This window comes from Pelophylax lessonae (assembly GCF_965119305.1).
Source record: "Pelophylax lessonae genome assembly, chromosome: 4".
Classification (NCBI taxonomy): Eukaryota; Metazoa; Chordata; class Amphibia; order Anura; family Ranidae; genus Pelophylax; species Pelophylax lessonae.
In genome coordinates, this window is record NC_138771.1 from 559,125,404 (window position 1) to 559,143,349 (window position 17,946).

A 17,946-nucleotide genomic window follows, 5' to 3' on the forward strand; every position below is an offset into this window, starting at 1 on the left:
GTCCATTCAGACACAGCCACGACCCGACCCCACTCCCTCTCATTCCTGATTGGCTGACTGAATTGATTGACAGCGGCGGGATCCAATCACGCCACGCTGCTTTCTGTGGAGGTAAGTCTCAGACAGCTGAGAAACTCCTGCAACATCGCTGGATAGAGATGGGCTCAGGTAAGTAGGGGAGCTAAGGGGGGACTTCTGCACACAGAGGTTTATTTTATCCTAATGCATAGAATACATTAAGATAAAAATAAAACCTTCTCCCTTTACAATCTCTTTAAGCCTCATTCTTACCACCCACAACTGCCCCCTTTAAGCTGAAAAGCCAGGAAATGGAGGTGTGATGCTTTGCTTCACAGACCCTGCAAAAATGATCCCCTCTGTTGTGTTCAGAAGGCAGTACGGCTTCTGAATGTGAGCTATTTGATGATTAGGACTGTGCTGCAACAGTGATGTGGCATTTATGGGGTAAAACAGGCAGTGAGACGGAGACATAGGGGTTGATTTACTAAAGCCTAAAAGACTGTGCACTTTGCAAGTTTAGTAAATAAGGTAAAGCTGCATGTGTAAACATAGCCTTAAGCCCTGGTTCGCACCAGTGCAGCTTTGAGGTTGCGCTACTTCAGCTCAATTTCAAAGCTGCAGATCAGTGCAATTTGCACCTCTGATTTAATTGAGGCTTGCAACTTCATTTAACAGACGTCTATGAAAGTCACAATAAAATCCCAAGAAAGTAGTGCAGGAACCTTTTTCAAAGTCACTGCCGCTTGAGTTACAACAATTTGAACATTTCTATTGTCAGCAATGGGGTGTGATTTGTCATGCCATTTTGAAATGTCAAATCACACCAGTGTGGGCTAAACATCAAATCTGAACTCTCCTTTCCCAAACGAAAAACATTTTTTCAGAAAAAATTTGAAAAAAGTAACTGAAAGTACCTCAACCACTTCAGTACCAGACACTTTACCCTCTTCCAGTCCAGGCCATTTTTCAGTTATGAACACTGTCACACTTTGAATGACAATCACTCAGTCATGCAAAATTGAACCCAAATTAAATTTAGTTGTGTTTTTTTTTAGTTAGATAGAGCTTTCTTTTGAAGGGATTTAACCACCACTGGGTTTTTTTTTTTTGCTATATAATCAAAGAAAATACAGATTATTATTTTTCATACATTTAGGGTAAATTTGTTTTGCTACATTTTTTGTTAACAATAACCCAAATCAGTGAATATTATTTAGCCTGTGTGAAAGTTATAGAGTCTACAAACTATGAGATATATAACTGAGAATTGATCAATCCTAATGTAATGACTGCCAATCTAATTTTTCTGAAATGACCCCTTTTTGTAAAGTAGGAAGTCCAAGGTATTTGTTAAAATGCATGGTAGTTTTTGGAAGTTGCGATTTTTTTGTCACAATTTTTTGGAAAATTAAATGAAATTTTTTTTTTCACAAAGCTGTCCTTTGATTAAGTTATTTCTCACATTCATACACAGCATAGAAATATTTACAATCACACACCAAAACACATTTTACTACTCCTCCTGAGTATGAGGATACTACATGTGTGATACTTTTTACAGTCTAGATGCATAGACTAGAGTCCCAAAATCCAAGGAGCACCTTTGGGCTTTCAAGAAGCCTTAATTATGTATCTAATTTCCTGATCACCTCTCACCATTGTGAAAGGCCCTAGAGCACCAGAACAGTAGAAAGATCAACAAAATGATCACATTTTTTGGAAAGAAAACACTCCAAGGTATTTTCTGAAAAGCATAGTAAGTCTTTTGACAATTTCATTTTTTTGTCACAAGTTTTTGGAAAATGCAGAAAATAAAATAATTTTTTTTTTTTTTTTTTTTTTACACAAAGTTATCAATTAATAATATATTCCTAACACACAGCATATACATAGTTAGAATTACACCCCAAAACACATTCTCCAAATTCTCCCAAGTATGGAAATTCCACATGTGTGAGACTGTTTCACAGCCCAACCACAGAGAAAGACCAAAAATCCAAGGAGTGCCTTCAGCATATCTAGGGGCAAAAATTATGCATCAACTGGCGTGGCAGTGATCAGGAACCCATTAACTGGTGTGGCAGTGATTTGGGACAATATGACTGGTATGACAGTGATCAGGGGACACTGGGATTGGTATGGCCATGCTCAAGGACACTGTAACTGATGTGGCTGTGATCAGTGACACTGTGTCTGGTGTGGAGGTGATAAGAGATACTATAACCGATGTAGCGGTTATCAGGTACACTGTAACTGGTGTGGCAGATATAAGGGGCAAAATGACTGGTGTGGCAGTGATCAAGGACACTGTAACCGGTGTAGTGGTGATCAAGGACATTGTAACTGGTACAGCGGTGGTCAGCAACACTAAAGGCCCGTACACACGTGCAGATTGTCGGCCGAAAAGATTCGGCCGACGACCGATTGGACGATTTTCGGCTTGTTAGTATGATGCTTCCGACAGCCGACAGCGCACTTTCGGCCGAAAAGAATCTGTCGTGCAAGCATTAAAATTTTTGTATGCCGACACCAGAGCGGCCGATTGTTCGCCAGTCAATACAGAATTCGGCCGACAGACAGCAGATTTGCAAGACTGGGCATGCTCAGAAAAGAAAAAACACAGGGAAAGTTAACCATCACATGACATCACTTCTTCAGTCGGCTGTAGTCGGCGGACAAAATTCTTGTGCAGTCTTTTGCACTTTTCAACAGACACGACAGCCCGGGGACAAAAGACGGCCGATCGTTCGGCCGACGATCTGCACGTGTGTACGGGGCATAAGACTGGTGTGGTGTTGATTAGGGACAATATAACGGGTGTGGCGGTGATCAGAGACACTGTGACGGGTGCGGTGGTGATTAGGGAAACTGAGTGGTGACAGTATGTAAAAATAAATAAATCTTTAAATTATATGTATATTTTTTTCAATTTTGATTTATAGATTTTTTTTCACATACTGTCACCAGAGCAGTGCAGTGTAACCATACTGACACTGTACTATTCTGAGGAGGTGATTGGATTTTTTTTTTTTTTACAGTGTAATGGCTTAACACATTGATGACCACTGTAATAAGCAATCGGTAAGACTGTTCAAAGGTTTCATTCATGACCCCTTGTTTACTACTATCACATGGTACAGGGCTGCTGTGATTCACCCTGGTACTATGTGATTGCTGTGACCAATCAAAGAGATCACACAGTTGTAAACAATGACAACCTTTTGTACTACTGTAACTGTGATCACTGTGATTGGTACCAGGGCCACTCACAGCAGTCACGGTACTGCTGCTGAGTGCTCTAGGGAGCGCGCATGAGCGCCTGGTATGAGAGGATATACAAGTACATCCATCCGCATGTTCGGCCGTTATATACAGTGGCCGGATGGGAGGTTGCTAAAGAAGAAGTCTCACTTCAAATTTTTAGTCCCGGTTCACGTGTGTGCGATGTGGGAACGCTGTGAATATGAAGCGTGATCCCGCATCGCATGCGCACCCCTGGCAGTTCACACTGCCATATGCGATACGCAGGGGGTGTCAATTAAAAGTTAACGACACCCCCAGTTGCGATCGCATATCGCAGTGCGATCTGCAAGTTCGCACAGAATCGGATCGCACTAGTGTGAACCACTATGCGATCCGATTCTGCTGCGGATAAAAAAAGGGTCATGTGCGTGTTTAGTGCGGATGCGGTGCGAATTCAGCCATACAAACTGTATGGCTGAAATTTGCACCGCACAAGAGATTGCATGTAATTTAGGAGCAGTGAGCTCCGAATTGCATGCGATCTCTGTGATCGCACAAATGTGAACCGGGGCTTAATGTATTTTGTTTCACAGGGAACAAAATACATGTAGTACTTTCTCCCATTTTACTAAGTGCTGTCTAAGGCTATCTTTGAGCTTGAACAGGGCACCCCTCCACTGCCATCCGACAACGCAGATAGCAAGGAGGCGACTGCTTTGACAAGCAGCATTCTTCTCCAAACAAGAGACCAGAGTCTCACGAGAAAAGCAGGGGAAGGGTAGCTCGTAAGCTAAAATGTTCAAAGGCAATCAAGAAAGTGCTGGGAGATTGAAAAAAGCAGGGAAATGGGGAAAAGTGCCGCTATCAGTCAAAGGGGGCAACTTGTCTGACTGTGCAGCTAGCCGTAGACAGCACAAAGTAAAATGGGACAAAATACTTCATGTACATTATCCCCTGGAGAAAAAAAAAACACAGTAAAAAATGGAAACTTTTCTCTCCTATTCCATCTTGAACATGACAAACTGGGAAAAAGGCACAGCAATTGAAGCCACATACCATAAGGCCATACCCACAACCATAAGCTATAGCTATTCCTATTAATTATTGTCAAATGTTGGCAACTATGACATCATAGTTACATAGTTAGTGAGGTTGAAAAAAGACACCAGTCCATCCAGTTCAACCTATGATGTGTGTGTGTGTGTGTTTGCTTTTAACCGTACATTGTATACCCCTGTATGTTGTGGTCTTTAAGGTGCCCATCTAACAGTTTTTTGAAACTATCAATGCTCCCTGCTGATACGACTGCTTGTGGAAGAGAATTCCACATCCTTACCGCTCTTACAGTGAAGAACCCCTTTGCATTTTAAGGTTAAACCGCCTTTCCTCTAGTTTTAGTGAGTGGCCACGTGTCTTATTGCATCTCCTTTCTCTGAATAATTTGTTCCTTATACTAGGGTCGCCAGTACAGTATTTGAACATTGATATCATATCCCCCCTCAGTCGTCTCTTCTCCAGAGAGAATAGGTTCAGTGCTTGTAGTCTTTCCTCATAACTGATGTCCTCCATTCCCCTAATTATTTTTGTTGCCCTTCTCTGGACTCTCTCCAGTTCCAGCACATCCTTCCTGAGGACCGGTGCCCAGAACTGGACAGCATACTCCAGATGTGGCCGGACCAGAGTCTTGTAGAGTGGGAGAATAATCTCTTTATTTCTGGAGTGAATCCCCTTTTTTATACATCCCAGTATTCTGTTGGCTTTACTTGCAGCGGCTTAGCATTGCATGCCACTGCCAAGCCTGTTGTCTACCAGTACCCCCAAGTCTTTTTACATCCTAGACTCACCCAGAGGTTCCCCCCCTAGTGAGTAGCTTGCTTTCTGGTTTCTGGCCCCCAAGTGCATTACTTTACATTTTTCAACATTAAACCTCATCTGCCATGTAGTTGCCCATCCAGTTATTTTGTTCAGGTCCGCTTGTAAGGTTTCCACATCCTGCATAGAAGATATTGGCATGCTTAGTTTAGTATCATCTGCAAATGCTGAGATTGTACTAGATATCCCCTCCTCTAGATCATTTATGAATAAATTAAACACATAGCACCATGTCTGTCACTGGATCTAAAATGAGGTATGCAATAAAAACAGAAAGGTGCTGTTTAAAAATGTCATCAGCATGTTAATGAGGGATGGTGGACCAGGAAAGGCAAAATATAAGCAGATCAAACTTTAGCTTTAAAGCGTTAAATATATTTTTGTGATCTACTTACAGCAGCTGTTAAAAATTTGTATTTAATTCACTCACTTTAAAGAAGGCATCATGATACACAGTTTAGGGTGGCATTTGCATTCATTTTCATCGTGGTTCATTCCTAGATTGTGTCCCATTTCATGTGCCATGGTTGCACCAACTCTAATAGGATCTTGATTGTGATTCTATGTACATTGTTAGAGAACAGCATTATAAGAAGTTAAAGGAAACATAACATAGAGCAGAGTTGTAAAACATCCTGGTGTAATGTTAAAGGAGACTGCTGATCGCTGAATACCCAGTAAATTCAGAAAATGATAGGATAGGAATTTGGAATTGAATGCATCCTATTTTTATGTATCAGCTACTAGGGATGATCGAACGGTTCGGGTCCACCATCGGTTCGGCCCGAACATTGGGTGTTCGAGGTTCGGCCGAATTTAGAACTTTTTGCCCAAAAAGTTCGGAATTCGGCAACCAGAACCGCCCAAAATGCAATGCTTCAGGAAATGGGCTTTAAAAGCCCGTGATTGGACCAGAACCATTAGCAAAAGCCAATTGAGGGGGCAGGAGAATGCTAGGAATGTGATTGGAGTGACTAAGGGGTCCCTAGACCAATCATTAGTGAATATGCCCCCCAGTATATAAGATCGCCCCCGCCATATTCCCAGCATTGTTATACTGGACATGGAAGAGAGTGGAAGCAGTTCTGTTAATTTTACTTTAAAAGTGTCATTTAGCTATTTTTAGTGTGAGGAAAGGGATATCTAGTGTAGTTAGAGTGCTCCTTTACACTTAAGTTAGCTTCAAAAATTTAGTTTCTGTAGGGAAAGTGTTAAGTGTCAGGGGACCGTAGTGTAGTGTAGGGTTAACTGACAGTGACTGCTATGGCAGGGTGACAAAACCCTTCCATAGCAGGGTGACCGCTATAGAGAAATGATCATTTCTCTGAGTTGCTTCGGGACAGGTATGTGGCTTCTCACCAGCAAGCATTTTTTATGCTGCAGGGGCTGCCACTGCCAGTGTTTTTTTGAGGACATGTTTGATGTCAGACATGACATCTGAACATGTGTATAGGGGGTATATATAGACATATATGTCTGAATATATACCCCTAGACATATATAGGTGTGATAGTAGCAGAAATAAATGCTTGCGCTAATGAAATCATTTACAGTAATATATTTCTGCTACTATCACACCTATATATGTCTAGGGGTATATATTCAGACATATATGCCTATATATACCCCCTATACACATGTTCAGATGTTTTGCCTGCCTCAAAAGAACCCCAAAAAATGCCAAAAAAACGCTAGCGTCAAAAAAAAAATGCCCAGGTGTGTTTTTGCTGGCATTTTTTGGGGGGTTTTGGAGGCAGGCAAAACATCAGAACTTGTGCACAGTACCACTATACACAAGTTCAGATGTTTTTCCTGACTGCAAAGAACCCAAAAAAATGCCTGCTATTAAACCGGCAAGGTGTTACAGCAGAGAAGCCATATTCCTGTGCTTAAAGTTTTCTAATACAAACGATCTTTTTTTATGGTTCTGGACATGCTACAGAGCTGAAACTTCACATGTACACTTTTTAGACCCCCCAGATCTGAAATCCAAAGTAAAAATAAAAAAATCTCTTTTTTTTTTTTTTATAATTTTTCAATAATTGGCTTTTTTATCAAAAATGACAATTTTTAAGAACTTTTTTTTGTGTGATTAATAGTTAATGGGGCATGACCCAGAACCCTAGGCACTTTTTAGGGGCATTTATTGGGTTTTGGGGCTTCAAAATGGTGTTTTTTGATTACCGAAGTTCGGGTCCCATTGATTTCAATGGGGTTCTGAAATCCGAACCGAACTTTCGTGAAGTTCGGGTGTTCTGGTCGAACCGAACTTTTCAAAAGTTCGATCATCCCTATCAGCTACATGTACTGTAGCTGAAGCTGTTATAAAAACGGTGGTTTATGTCCATAATACAATGCTACAACTTGTCAACAGCTTGATGGAATTGGCATGGTGCTCAAGTGGTTATCAGCTTGTAATTCCTATAGCCTCCAGCAGGTATCTACCAACAATCATAGAATACAACTCATCATTTACATCCTGGGTGCGGTAAAACTGTGTAAGGAGTAACTTAACATTCATGGCAAAAAATTTGCAAAAAAAATACATTATATATATATATATATATATATATATATATATATATATATATATAAAATGCCCCCTTAAAATGTAATTTTCTGCTTAAGTGATTGGCTTATTGATTTTCCAAGAAATCTGCACTAAGATACAAATCTGATTTTTTTGAATTCCCTGCAACAAAAATGTACCTTTTAGTGACATATTCCCGAACGGGAAATCACGTCTAAAGGGATGCAGACCCTGCCACTTTCCTCACAAGAGCCCTGCAGGTGCCTTATAAAACCACTCCCAAACGGATTCACTTTGCAGATGGATACAGTAAACTAAACAAAGTTTGCAGAAAAGTTTGTAAAAAATAGTTTCAATGTACACAGGTCAAGACAGTCTAGCCACTTCAATACAGGGCACTTATAGTGGTTATGAGTAAGCGATCATTCGTATCGTGAAACACGTCAACCTGACATGTCTGTCATGCACTGTCTGTACGAATTTATCCATGAGGAATATAGGATACTATTGATTTCATATTTTGCCTTGAGTGCGGTCCTACTTCTTCGATGTTATACCCCCTTCCTGCCCAGACCAATCTTCAATTTTCAGTGCTCTCACACTTTGAATGATAATTGCTCAGTCATGCTACACTGTACCCAAACAAAATTCTTAAAATTTTGTTCACACAAATAGAGCTTTCTTTTGGTGGTATTTAATTGCAGCTAGGTTTTTTATTTTTTTGCGATATAAGAGAAAAAACGAGCAAAAATGAAAAAAAAAAAAAAACTTTTTTTCTAGTTTATATTTTACAATTTTGCAACTAAGTCATTTTTCTTCATGAATTTGGGCCAAAATTTATACTGCTACAAATCTTTGGTAAAAATAGCCCAAATTAGTGTATATCATTTAGTCTGTGTGAACGTTAGAGAGTCTACAAGGTACTGTATGGTGCTATTTATTAAAAATATATCACACCTGATGTACTGACAGTAATCAACAGTACTGATGGCAGTACTGATGGCATTTCATTTCTTGAGACACTAACAAGCATAGACAATTCTTGGGAAAATATATATATATATATATATATATATATATACAGTGCCTTGCGAAAGTATTCCGCCCCCTTGAACTTTTCAACCTTTCGTTCCACTTCACGATTGTGTCCCGCTTGTTGTTGATTCTTCACAAAAAAATACAGTTTTATATCTTTATGTTTGAAGCCTGAAATGTGGCAAAAGTTTGAAAAGTTCAAGGGGGCCGAATACTTTCGCAAGGCACTGTATATATATATATATATATATTTTTTTTTTTCTTTTACACAAAATTGTCATAGTAACAAGTCATTTCCCACACACAGCATATGCATATGCATACTTGCAATTACACCCCAAAATACATTCTGCTACTCCTCCTGAGCATGGCATTACCACGTGTGAGACTTTTACATAGCTTGGCTACATAAAGAGGCTCAACATCCTCCAGGCATTCTAGGAATTTACACATTTCATTTTATGATGACCTATTACACTTTTGAAGGCCCTTTTGGAGCACCAGGACAATTGAGACCCACATAAAATGACCCCATTTTGGAAAGCAAACACCCCAAAATATATTCTGCAAGGCATTATCAGTCTTTTAAACATGTCATTTTTTTCCACAAGTTTTTGAAAATTGTGGAAAGAAAATGAAAACTTACTTTTTTTTTTTTTTACACAAAGTTGTCAATTTATACAATATTTCTAACACATAGGATGTACTTAGCAAAAATTACACACCAAAATACATTCTGATACTCCTCCTGAATATAGTGATACCACATGTGTGAGAATTTTGCACAGCCTGGCCACATGCAGAGGCCCAACATCTAAGTAGCACCTCCAGGCGTTCTAGGAGCATAAATTATACATATAATTTCATGAGGACCTTACACATTTTGAAGGCCCTGGAGCACCAGAACAATGGAAACTCCCACAAAATGACCCCATTTTGGAAAGTAAACACCCCAATGTATATTCTATGAGGCATTGTGAGTTTTTTGGACATGTTATTTTTTCCACAAGTTTTCAGAAAACGCGAAAGAAAAAAGAAAACATATTTTTGGAAAGAAAATGAAAACCTATTTTTGAAAAGAAAATAAAAACATATTTTTTTTACACAAAGTTGTCCATTTATAAAATATTTCTAACACACAGCATATACCTACCAAAAAGGACACCCCAAAATACATTCTGCTACTCCTCCTGAGTATAGCGATACCACACGTGTGAGACTTTTACATAGCCTGGCCACATACAGAGGCCCAACATCTAAGTAGTACCTCCAGGCGTTCTAGGAGCATAAATTATAAATATAATTTCCTGACAACCTATTGCATTTTTAAGGGCCCTTCAAATTTCTAACACCAAGCACATACCAATTAACAAATGATTACCTGTGGTTTTAGTAGTGCAGTGGTCCACAGAGGAGAGCGTCGATCCAGGCAGCAGGCAGGGATGTATTCATGGACAGCAAAAACAATAGTCTAGGCAGCAGGCAGGAATACTGTTCATGGTTAGTACAATCAGCAGGCAGAGATACTGTCAGCACCGCCAAAGCACTGGTCCAGGTAACAGGCAGAGATGTGGCCAGCAGCAGCAAAAGGAATCGTCCAGGCAGAAATACTGTCCATAGTGAGTAGAGGCAGCAGGGGGAGATATGGTCAATACTGCCAAAGTATAGGTCCAGGCAGCAGGAAGAAACATGGTCCATAAAGTTCTGGGTCATTACAGGCAGCATGTAAATAAAGTGCAGCCCAATCCTGGATCTACACATTACACAGTAATGGATATATATATTGTATTTGTATAAATCAAATATATTTGTGAAAACGTCCTGAAAAGTTCAGGGTGATTGACAAAAGAGAGAAAAAAAAAAGTCCTTCTTTATAGGTGATGGAAACCGAGATCCCAACAGTAAGCTGGCATAAACTCCAAAATGGTGTGAAATAAGGTGCTTCATTGTGGAGTTTATGCCAGCTTACTGTTGGGATCTCGGTTTCCATCACCTATAAAGAAGGACTTTTTTTTCTCTCTTTTGTCTATCCCCCTGCACTTTTCAGGACGTTTTCACAGATATATTTGATGTATAAAAATACAATATATATCCATTACTGTGTAATGTGTAGATCCAGGATTGCGCTGCACTTTATTTACATGTTTTCAGGAGGTTTTATGTGCTTGCCCTTGAGTGTTCAGCTGCTAGTCCGACAATTTTTAAATTTCAACGTTCAGCGCTGAATATTTTATTTTTTATTCATTACAGGCAACGATATGGTCAGCACAGCCAAAATATTGGTCCAGGCAACAGGAAGGACCATCAAGCTTAGAGCCTCTGTCAGGAAATATTGGGGAAAGGGGTAGAGGCTTCTCCCACCCAAACCTCTTTGAAGTATCCGGACTCCAGACCCTGTTCTGGGAACACAAAAAAACAAAAACTGTTTTTCTCTACTCAGAACACTATTCTGAAGCCTTTCACATATGTGAGCCCACTGTGTACTAAAGTAGAAGGGCAAATGTTCAGTCCAAGCGGCAGACAAAAAACATGGTTGAATAATAGGCTGAGGTCAGTGCACGTGGAAGTTAGAAATGTGGTTTAAAATGGCAGACATCGTCTGTAAACAGGCCAGGGTTAGTTAATGTAAAAGGTAGAAACATAGTAGCAGGCAAATGATTCAGACAGGTATTTGAAACTGGGAAATGTCAGTCTGTTAAAAATAAGGGGAACTAATATCTTATGGATGTGTGATAACTGCTAAAGCATTACATAGAAACATAGAATGTGTCGGCAGATAAGAACCATTTGGTCCATCTAGTCTGCCCAATATATCTGAATCCTATGAATAGTCCCTGGCCCTATCTTATATGAAGGATAGCCTTATGCCTATCCCATGCATGCTTAAACTCCTTCACTGTATTTGCAGCTACCACTTCTGCAGGAAGGTTATTCCATGCATCCACTACTCTCTCAGTAAAGTAATACTTCCTCATATTACTTTTAAACCTTTGCCCCTCTAAATTAAAACTGTGTCCTCTTGTGGTAGTTTTTCTTCTTTTAAATATGCTCTCCTACTTTACCGAGTTGATTCCCTTTATGTATTTAAAAGTTTCTATCATATCCCCTCTGTCTCTTCTTTCTTCCAAGCTATACATGTTAAGGTCCTTTAACCTTTCCTGGTAAGTTTTTTCCATGTACTAGTTTAGTAGCTCTTCTCTGAACTCTCTCTAGAGTATCTATATCCTTCTGGAGATATGGCCTCCAATACTGCGCACAATACTCCAAGTGAGGTCTCACCAGTGTTCTGTACAGCGGCATAAGCACTTCTCTCTTTCTACTGCTTATACCTCTCCCTATACATCCAAGCATTCTGCTGGCATTTTGTGCTGCTCTATTACATTGTCTTCCCACCTTTAAGTCTTCTGAAATAATTACTCCTCAATCCCTTTCCTCAGATACTGAGGTCAGGACTGTGTCAAATATTCTATATTCTGCCCTTGGGTTTTTACGCCCCAGGTGCATTATCTTGCACTTATCCACATTAAATTTCAGTTGCCAGAGTTCTGACCATTCTTCTAGTTTTCCTAAATCCTTTTCCATTTGGTGTTTCCCTCCAGGAACATCAACCCTGTTACATATCTTTGTGTCATCAGCAAAAAGACAAACCTTACCATCGAGGCCTTTTGCAATATCACTTATGAAGATATTAAACAAAATTGGTCCCAGTACAGATCCCTGAGGTACCCCACTGGTAACATGACCTTGTTCTGAATGTTCTCCATTGACTACAACCCTCTGTTGTCTGTCACTCAGCCGCTGCCTAATCCACTCAACAATATGGGAGTCCATGCTCAATGACTGCAGTTTATTGATAAGTCTTTTATGTGGGACAGTGTCAAAAGCCTTACTAAAATCTAGATATGCAATATCTACTGCACCTCCACCGTCTATTATTTTAGTCACCCAGTCAAAAAAATCTATAAGATTTGTTTGACATGATCTCCCTGAAGTAAACCCATGTTGTTTTTCATCTTGCAATCCATGGGATTTAAGATGTTCCACAATCCTATCCTTTAATAGGGTTTCCATTAATTTGCCTACTATTGATGTCAGACTCACTGGTCTATAGTTGCTCGATTCCTCCCTACTACCTTTCTTGTGAATGGGCACGACATTTGCCAATTTCCAATCTTCCGGGACGTCTCCTGTTACTAATGATTGGTTAAATAAATCTGTTAATGGTTTTGCTAGCTCACCACTAAGCTCTTTTAATAATTTTGGGTGTATCTCATCAGGACCCTGTGACTTATTTGTCTTCACTTTAGACAGCAATCTTAGAACGTCTTCCTCTGTAAAGACACATGCATCAAATGATTCATTAGTCATCCTTTCAAGTGGAGGTCCTTCTCCTTCTTTTTCTTCTGTAAAAACTGAACAGAAGTATTCATTAAGGCAGTCGGCTAGCCCTTTATTCCCTTCTACATACCTTCCGTCCTTTGTTTTTAATTTAGTTATTCCTTGTTTTAATTTCCTTTTTTCATTTATATATCTGAAGAATGTCTTATCCCCCTTTTTCATAGACTGAGCTAGTTTTTCTTCTGCCTGTTGTCATGGTCTTACCTTCTTGCTGTTCTCCTTCGTTTGACATGTGCTGGCGGCCATCTTGGTTTCTGGGTTTCTTGTAGCCTCCCACCCTGCGGCTCCTCCTTCCCACTGGGAGGAGCTGGATGCCTAGCTCATATATATAGGAGGTCTGTGGCTTCAGTTCCTTGCTTGGTCCTCCTGTGTTCACATGCTTCTAGACTGCTGCTGCTTCTGGTTCCTGATCCTGGCTTTGTCTGACTACCCTGCTGGTTCCTGATCCTGGCTTCGTCTGACTACCCTGCTGGTTCCTGATCCTGGCTTCGTCTGACTACCCTCCTGACTCCTGACCTCTGGCTTCGCAAAGACTCTGCTTCGGTTTTGCCATCCGTTTGGACTTTTGCTTTACAGCTTGATTTTCAATAAAGCCTTCTTATTTTCACTTATCTGTTGTTGTACGTCTGGTTCATGGTTCCGTGACACCTGTGCTTTAAAAGTACTTATAACTTGCTTGGCCTCTTTCTGCCTAATCTTTTAGATTTCCTTATCCTCATTGCTCTGGGTTTTTTTACAATTACAAAATGCTAGCTTTTTATTTTTAATGACTTGGGCCACTGTGAGTACCACAGTGGTCTCTTCCTTTTTTTGCTTTTACTGACAAGTCTAATGCAATTTTCTGTTGCCTTCAATAATGCACCTTTTAAGTAGTCCCATTTCTCCTGGACTCCCTGATGCATAGGGACAATGATAACTGGTATCTCTTCTAACTTTTGCTCTGCTGCATACACAACATTTCTTTTGGCGTCTTCTTTCTGATTCTGTGGGGGGAGGGGGGGGGGTAGATGTTATAGGGAAAATGTTGTTAGTGAAGTCGACTCACACAATCAGAGCAAATGCTTCCTGGGGTGGGTCCTTGCTGGTAAAACAGGGCAGTGACAATATCTTCACTATATTTAGGGTAGGTGCTGGGTTGCGTTTCTAGTGACTTTTGATAGCAGACATCAGGGCCGCCATCAGGGGGGGACAGCCCATACACATGTAGGGGGCCCAGGCATTCTGAGGAGCCCAGGAGCGGGGCCCTGGTGTTCCACCACTGGGGGGGGCACGCTGCCTGCTACGTCTTTTGATGTATGGCCGCTCTGTTTGGGATTTCCACCCATATCAGTGGCAGCATCTTGTTTATGCGCTGCGCGTGTGCAGGAATTCTCCTTGCATGCACAGTTGAGAGCAGGGCCTGATGCCAACTTCACCCTAACCCCCCACCCCCCCCTCCCAAACCCAACACCACTGATCCCATCCACTGCTACTGACATTTGCAACCTGGCCCCATGCTCCCTGTACACCTGCATGGAGGAGAGGAGGGGGGGGGGTAGGCAGCATAGAGAGGAACGGATCACTCCATTTACCTGCTGCATCTGCTAAATACTCACTTCTCCTCCTCTCCCTCCTGCAGGCATTTAGTGGCCAGGTGGTCAGGCCCAGGGGGGCCCAGCCTTAAAGCTGTGTAAGGGGTCCCAAAATTTCTGATGGCTGCCCTGGCAGGCATACAACTTAAACATGGCCATTCGAAAGAGATCAAATGCAACTTATTTATAGGAGTAACAGAGAAATATGGTTGTAGCATCTGGTCGTTTAAATCCACCCACCCCCCTTCCCTCCCCATGAACTGATTATAATTGTGGACACATTCAGTCTTTACAATATAGCCGTGTCTTCTCTGAATCTCCACCAAGGTGTCATTGTGGATGGTGGACATAATGTAAACATCTTTCTTGTCCTTCCACTTCATGGCCAACACTTCCTCATTCCTCAGAAATGTGGATTCCCCCTTTGTAGCATTTTTGTTACTAAACTTTGTGGAAAGCCCTTCCTTTTTTTTCTGGAGGTACTGCAGACCAGGCTTTTTTCATGGTACAGGTGCTGAAAAAGGGGAAAGCTGGTGTAGTGGTTGTCCACATATTTATGATATCCCTTTGTGAGAAGGGGGTATGCCAGGTCTCAGACAATTTTTCCACTGGTTCTGATATATGTTGGGCACTCGAGGGCTGGAGCTGAGAGTATTTGCCTTCATACATGTGAAAGGCATGCACATATCCAGTGGCTCTATCGCAAAGTTTATTCAGTTTCAACCTGTACCTGGCCCTCTTACTGGGAATATACTGTTTGAAGTGCAGCCGGCCAGTAAAGTGGATAAGGCATTCGCCCACGCAAATATTTTGGTCTGGGACATACACTTCAGCAAATCACTTGGAAAAATAATTCATTAGGGGGCGTATTTTATACAATTTATTGTGGTTGGGATAATCTTGAGGAGGGCACTGCGAGTTGTCATTAAAATGTAGGACGTGCATAATCATGTCATAGCGTGTCCTGGACATGACAGCAGAATAAATCAGCATGTGGGGTGGGTGGACCAGTAGGCAGGCATGCACTTCATTTTTTTTTTTCGTAAGCCCCATATTAAATGTAAGGCCCAAAAACTATTCGAATTATTCTAGTGTGAAACGTCGCCAATTAAACATATGGGCGTAGGATGAATTGGGGTTGGAGGCAATAAATTGCTCTGCAAAGAGATTTGTTTGGTCCACCAAATACTGCAGCAAATCATGTGGGAAAAACAAATAAAATTAATTTAACTGCGAAAAATTTGTAGTGTCGGGCTGCACACCTGGCTGTGCGGTGAAAGGGGGGATTATAACTGACCCTGAGCTGGCAGACAACCATAAGGGGTTTGCCAGGGCATCAGGAAGGTAGAAAAGAAAAATCTCCTAGTGCTACTAGGAAACCAATTCAGCCATAAAGTTCCAAAACATGTGCAAGTCTTTTGGTTTGACTTCTTATTGGACAGTGGTCATCCCATAGGGATATCAAAAACAATGCACATACAAATTCCATACAATTTGTATACACATGAAAAAAACAAGGACATATACATTATATATGCAAGAAAAGTCCTTTCTTTTATTAACAGAGGCATGGACTCCAGAGAGAGAGATATCATTTTACCCCTATACAGATCATTAGTAAGACCTGGATATGCAGTTCAGTTTTGGGCACCAGTTCTTAAAAAAGGATATCGGGGAACTGGAAAAGTTCAGAGAAGGGCAACCAAACTGATAAGAGGCATGGAGGACCTCAGCTATGAGAAAAGATTAGAGGAATTGAATTTATTCTCTCTTGAGAAGAGGAGATTAAGGGGGGATATGATCAACATGTATAAATACATAAGGGGTCCATATAGTGATTTTGGTGTTGAGTTGTTCACTTTAACCACTTAAGCCCCGGAAGATTTTACCCCCATTCCGACCAGGGGGTATTTTGCGATTCGGCACTGCGTGAATTTAATGGACAATTGCGCGGTCGTGCGACGCTGTACCTAAACAAATTTGGCGTCCTTTTTTTCCCACAAACAGAGCTTTCTTTTGGTGGTATTTGATCACCTGTGCGATTTTTTGATCACGCGCTATTAACAAAAAAAGAGCGTCAATTTTGCAAAAATAGCAATATTTTTCACATTTTTTTATATGAAATTCCCCCCCAAAAAAATGTAAAAATCAAAATTTTTTAACATTTTAGGCCAATTTGTTTTATCCTACCTATGTTTGGTAAAAAAAATCGCAAAAAGCGTATTTTGATGGGTTTGCGCAAAAGTTATCGCGTTTACTAACAAAGGGAAAGATTTTTGTCATTTTTGTTGTTTTTTTTTTTAACGCGTAATGGCGGCAATCTGCAATTTTTTTTGCGGGACTGCGACATTGCGGCAGACAGATCGGACCCTTGACTGACATTTTTGACACTTTTGGGGGTACCAGTGACATTTCTACATTAATCAGTGCTATATATATGCACTGTTACTGTAAAAATACACTGGTAGTGAAGGGGTTAACTTTATTTGGGAGGGAGGGGCTGTGTGTGTCCCTAGGGGCGTGCTTTCTACTGTGATTGGCTGTGGCTTGAGCTGTAAGGACACTGATCAACGGATCTACATAGTAGATCCGTGTGATCAGTGTTTTTACAGCGAGGAGAATGACAGGTGGCTTGTTTACACAAGCTGCCTGACATTCTCCCTCTCCCCCGCCGATCGCCGAGTGACCGGCGGACATCGGGTCCGCTGGTCACACGCGCGGGGGGGTCCGTGACCACGTGGGAGCGGGAGCGCGCCTCTGGGGGCGCGCGCTCGCTCCCTAGACCCTCACAAGCTAGTGACGTAGCCCTACGTCACTTTGCCTGTGAGGGGCTGACTGCCGACTTAGATCGGCGTTAGGCAGTCGGCAAGTGGTTAAGGTCAACACAGAGGACAAGGGGGCACTCTTTACATCTAAAGGAAAACAGATTTCGTCTCCAAATACGGAAAGGTTTTTTCACCGTAAGAGCTGTGAAAATGTGGAATAGACTCCCTCCAGAGGTGGTTCTGGCTAGCTCACTAGATTGCTTTAAAAAAGGCCAGGATTCTTTCCTAGGTGTACATAACATAAATGGATACTAAACATTTTTTTTAGGTAAAGTTGATCCAGGAAATATCCGATTGCCTCTCAGGGGATCAGGGAGGAATTTTTTTCCCCTGCTGTAGCAAATTAAATCATGCTTTGCTGGGGGGGGTTGCCTTCTTCTGGATCAACTGCAGGTATAGGATTGTGTGTATGTGATTGTATGGTTGGGTTTTCAATACTGTTTTTTTTTTT

At 41.1% G+C, this 17,946-nt stretch overlaps 1 protein-coding gene across 1 annotated transcript in view; it reads right to left on the bottom strand.

Annotated features, from left to right (window-relative positions):
• LOC309553892 (zinc metalloproteinase-disintegrin-like VLAIP-B) overlaps window positions 1-17,946 on the bottom strand; it is a 127,374-nt gene that overhangs the window by 65,408 nt on the left and 44,020 nt on the right. Inside the window, exon 11 of the mRNA XM_082255378.1 lies at window positions 5,567-5,697. Within this exon, the coding sequence (XP_082111504.1) occupies window positions 5,567-5,697 (131 nt within the window). The remainder of the gene's footprint in view (window positions 1-5,566; window positions 5,698-17,946) is intronic.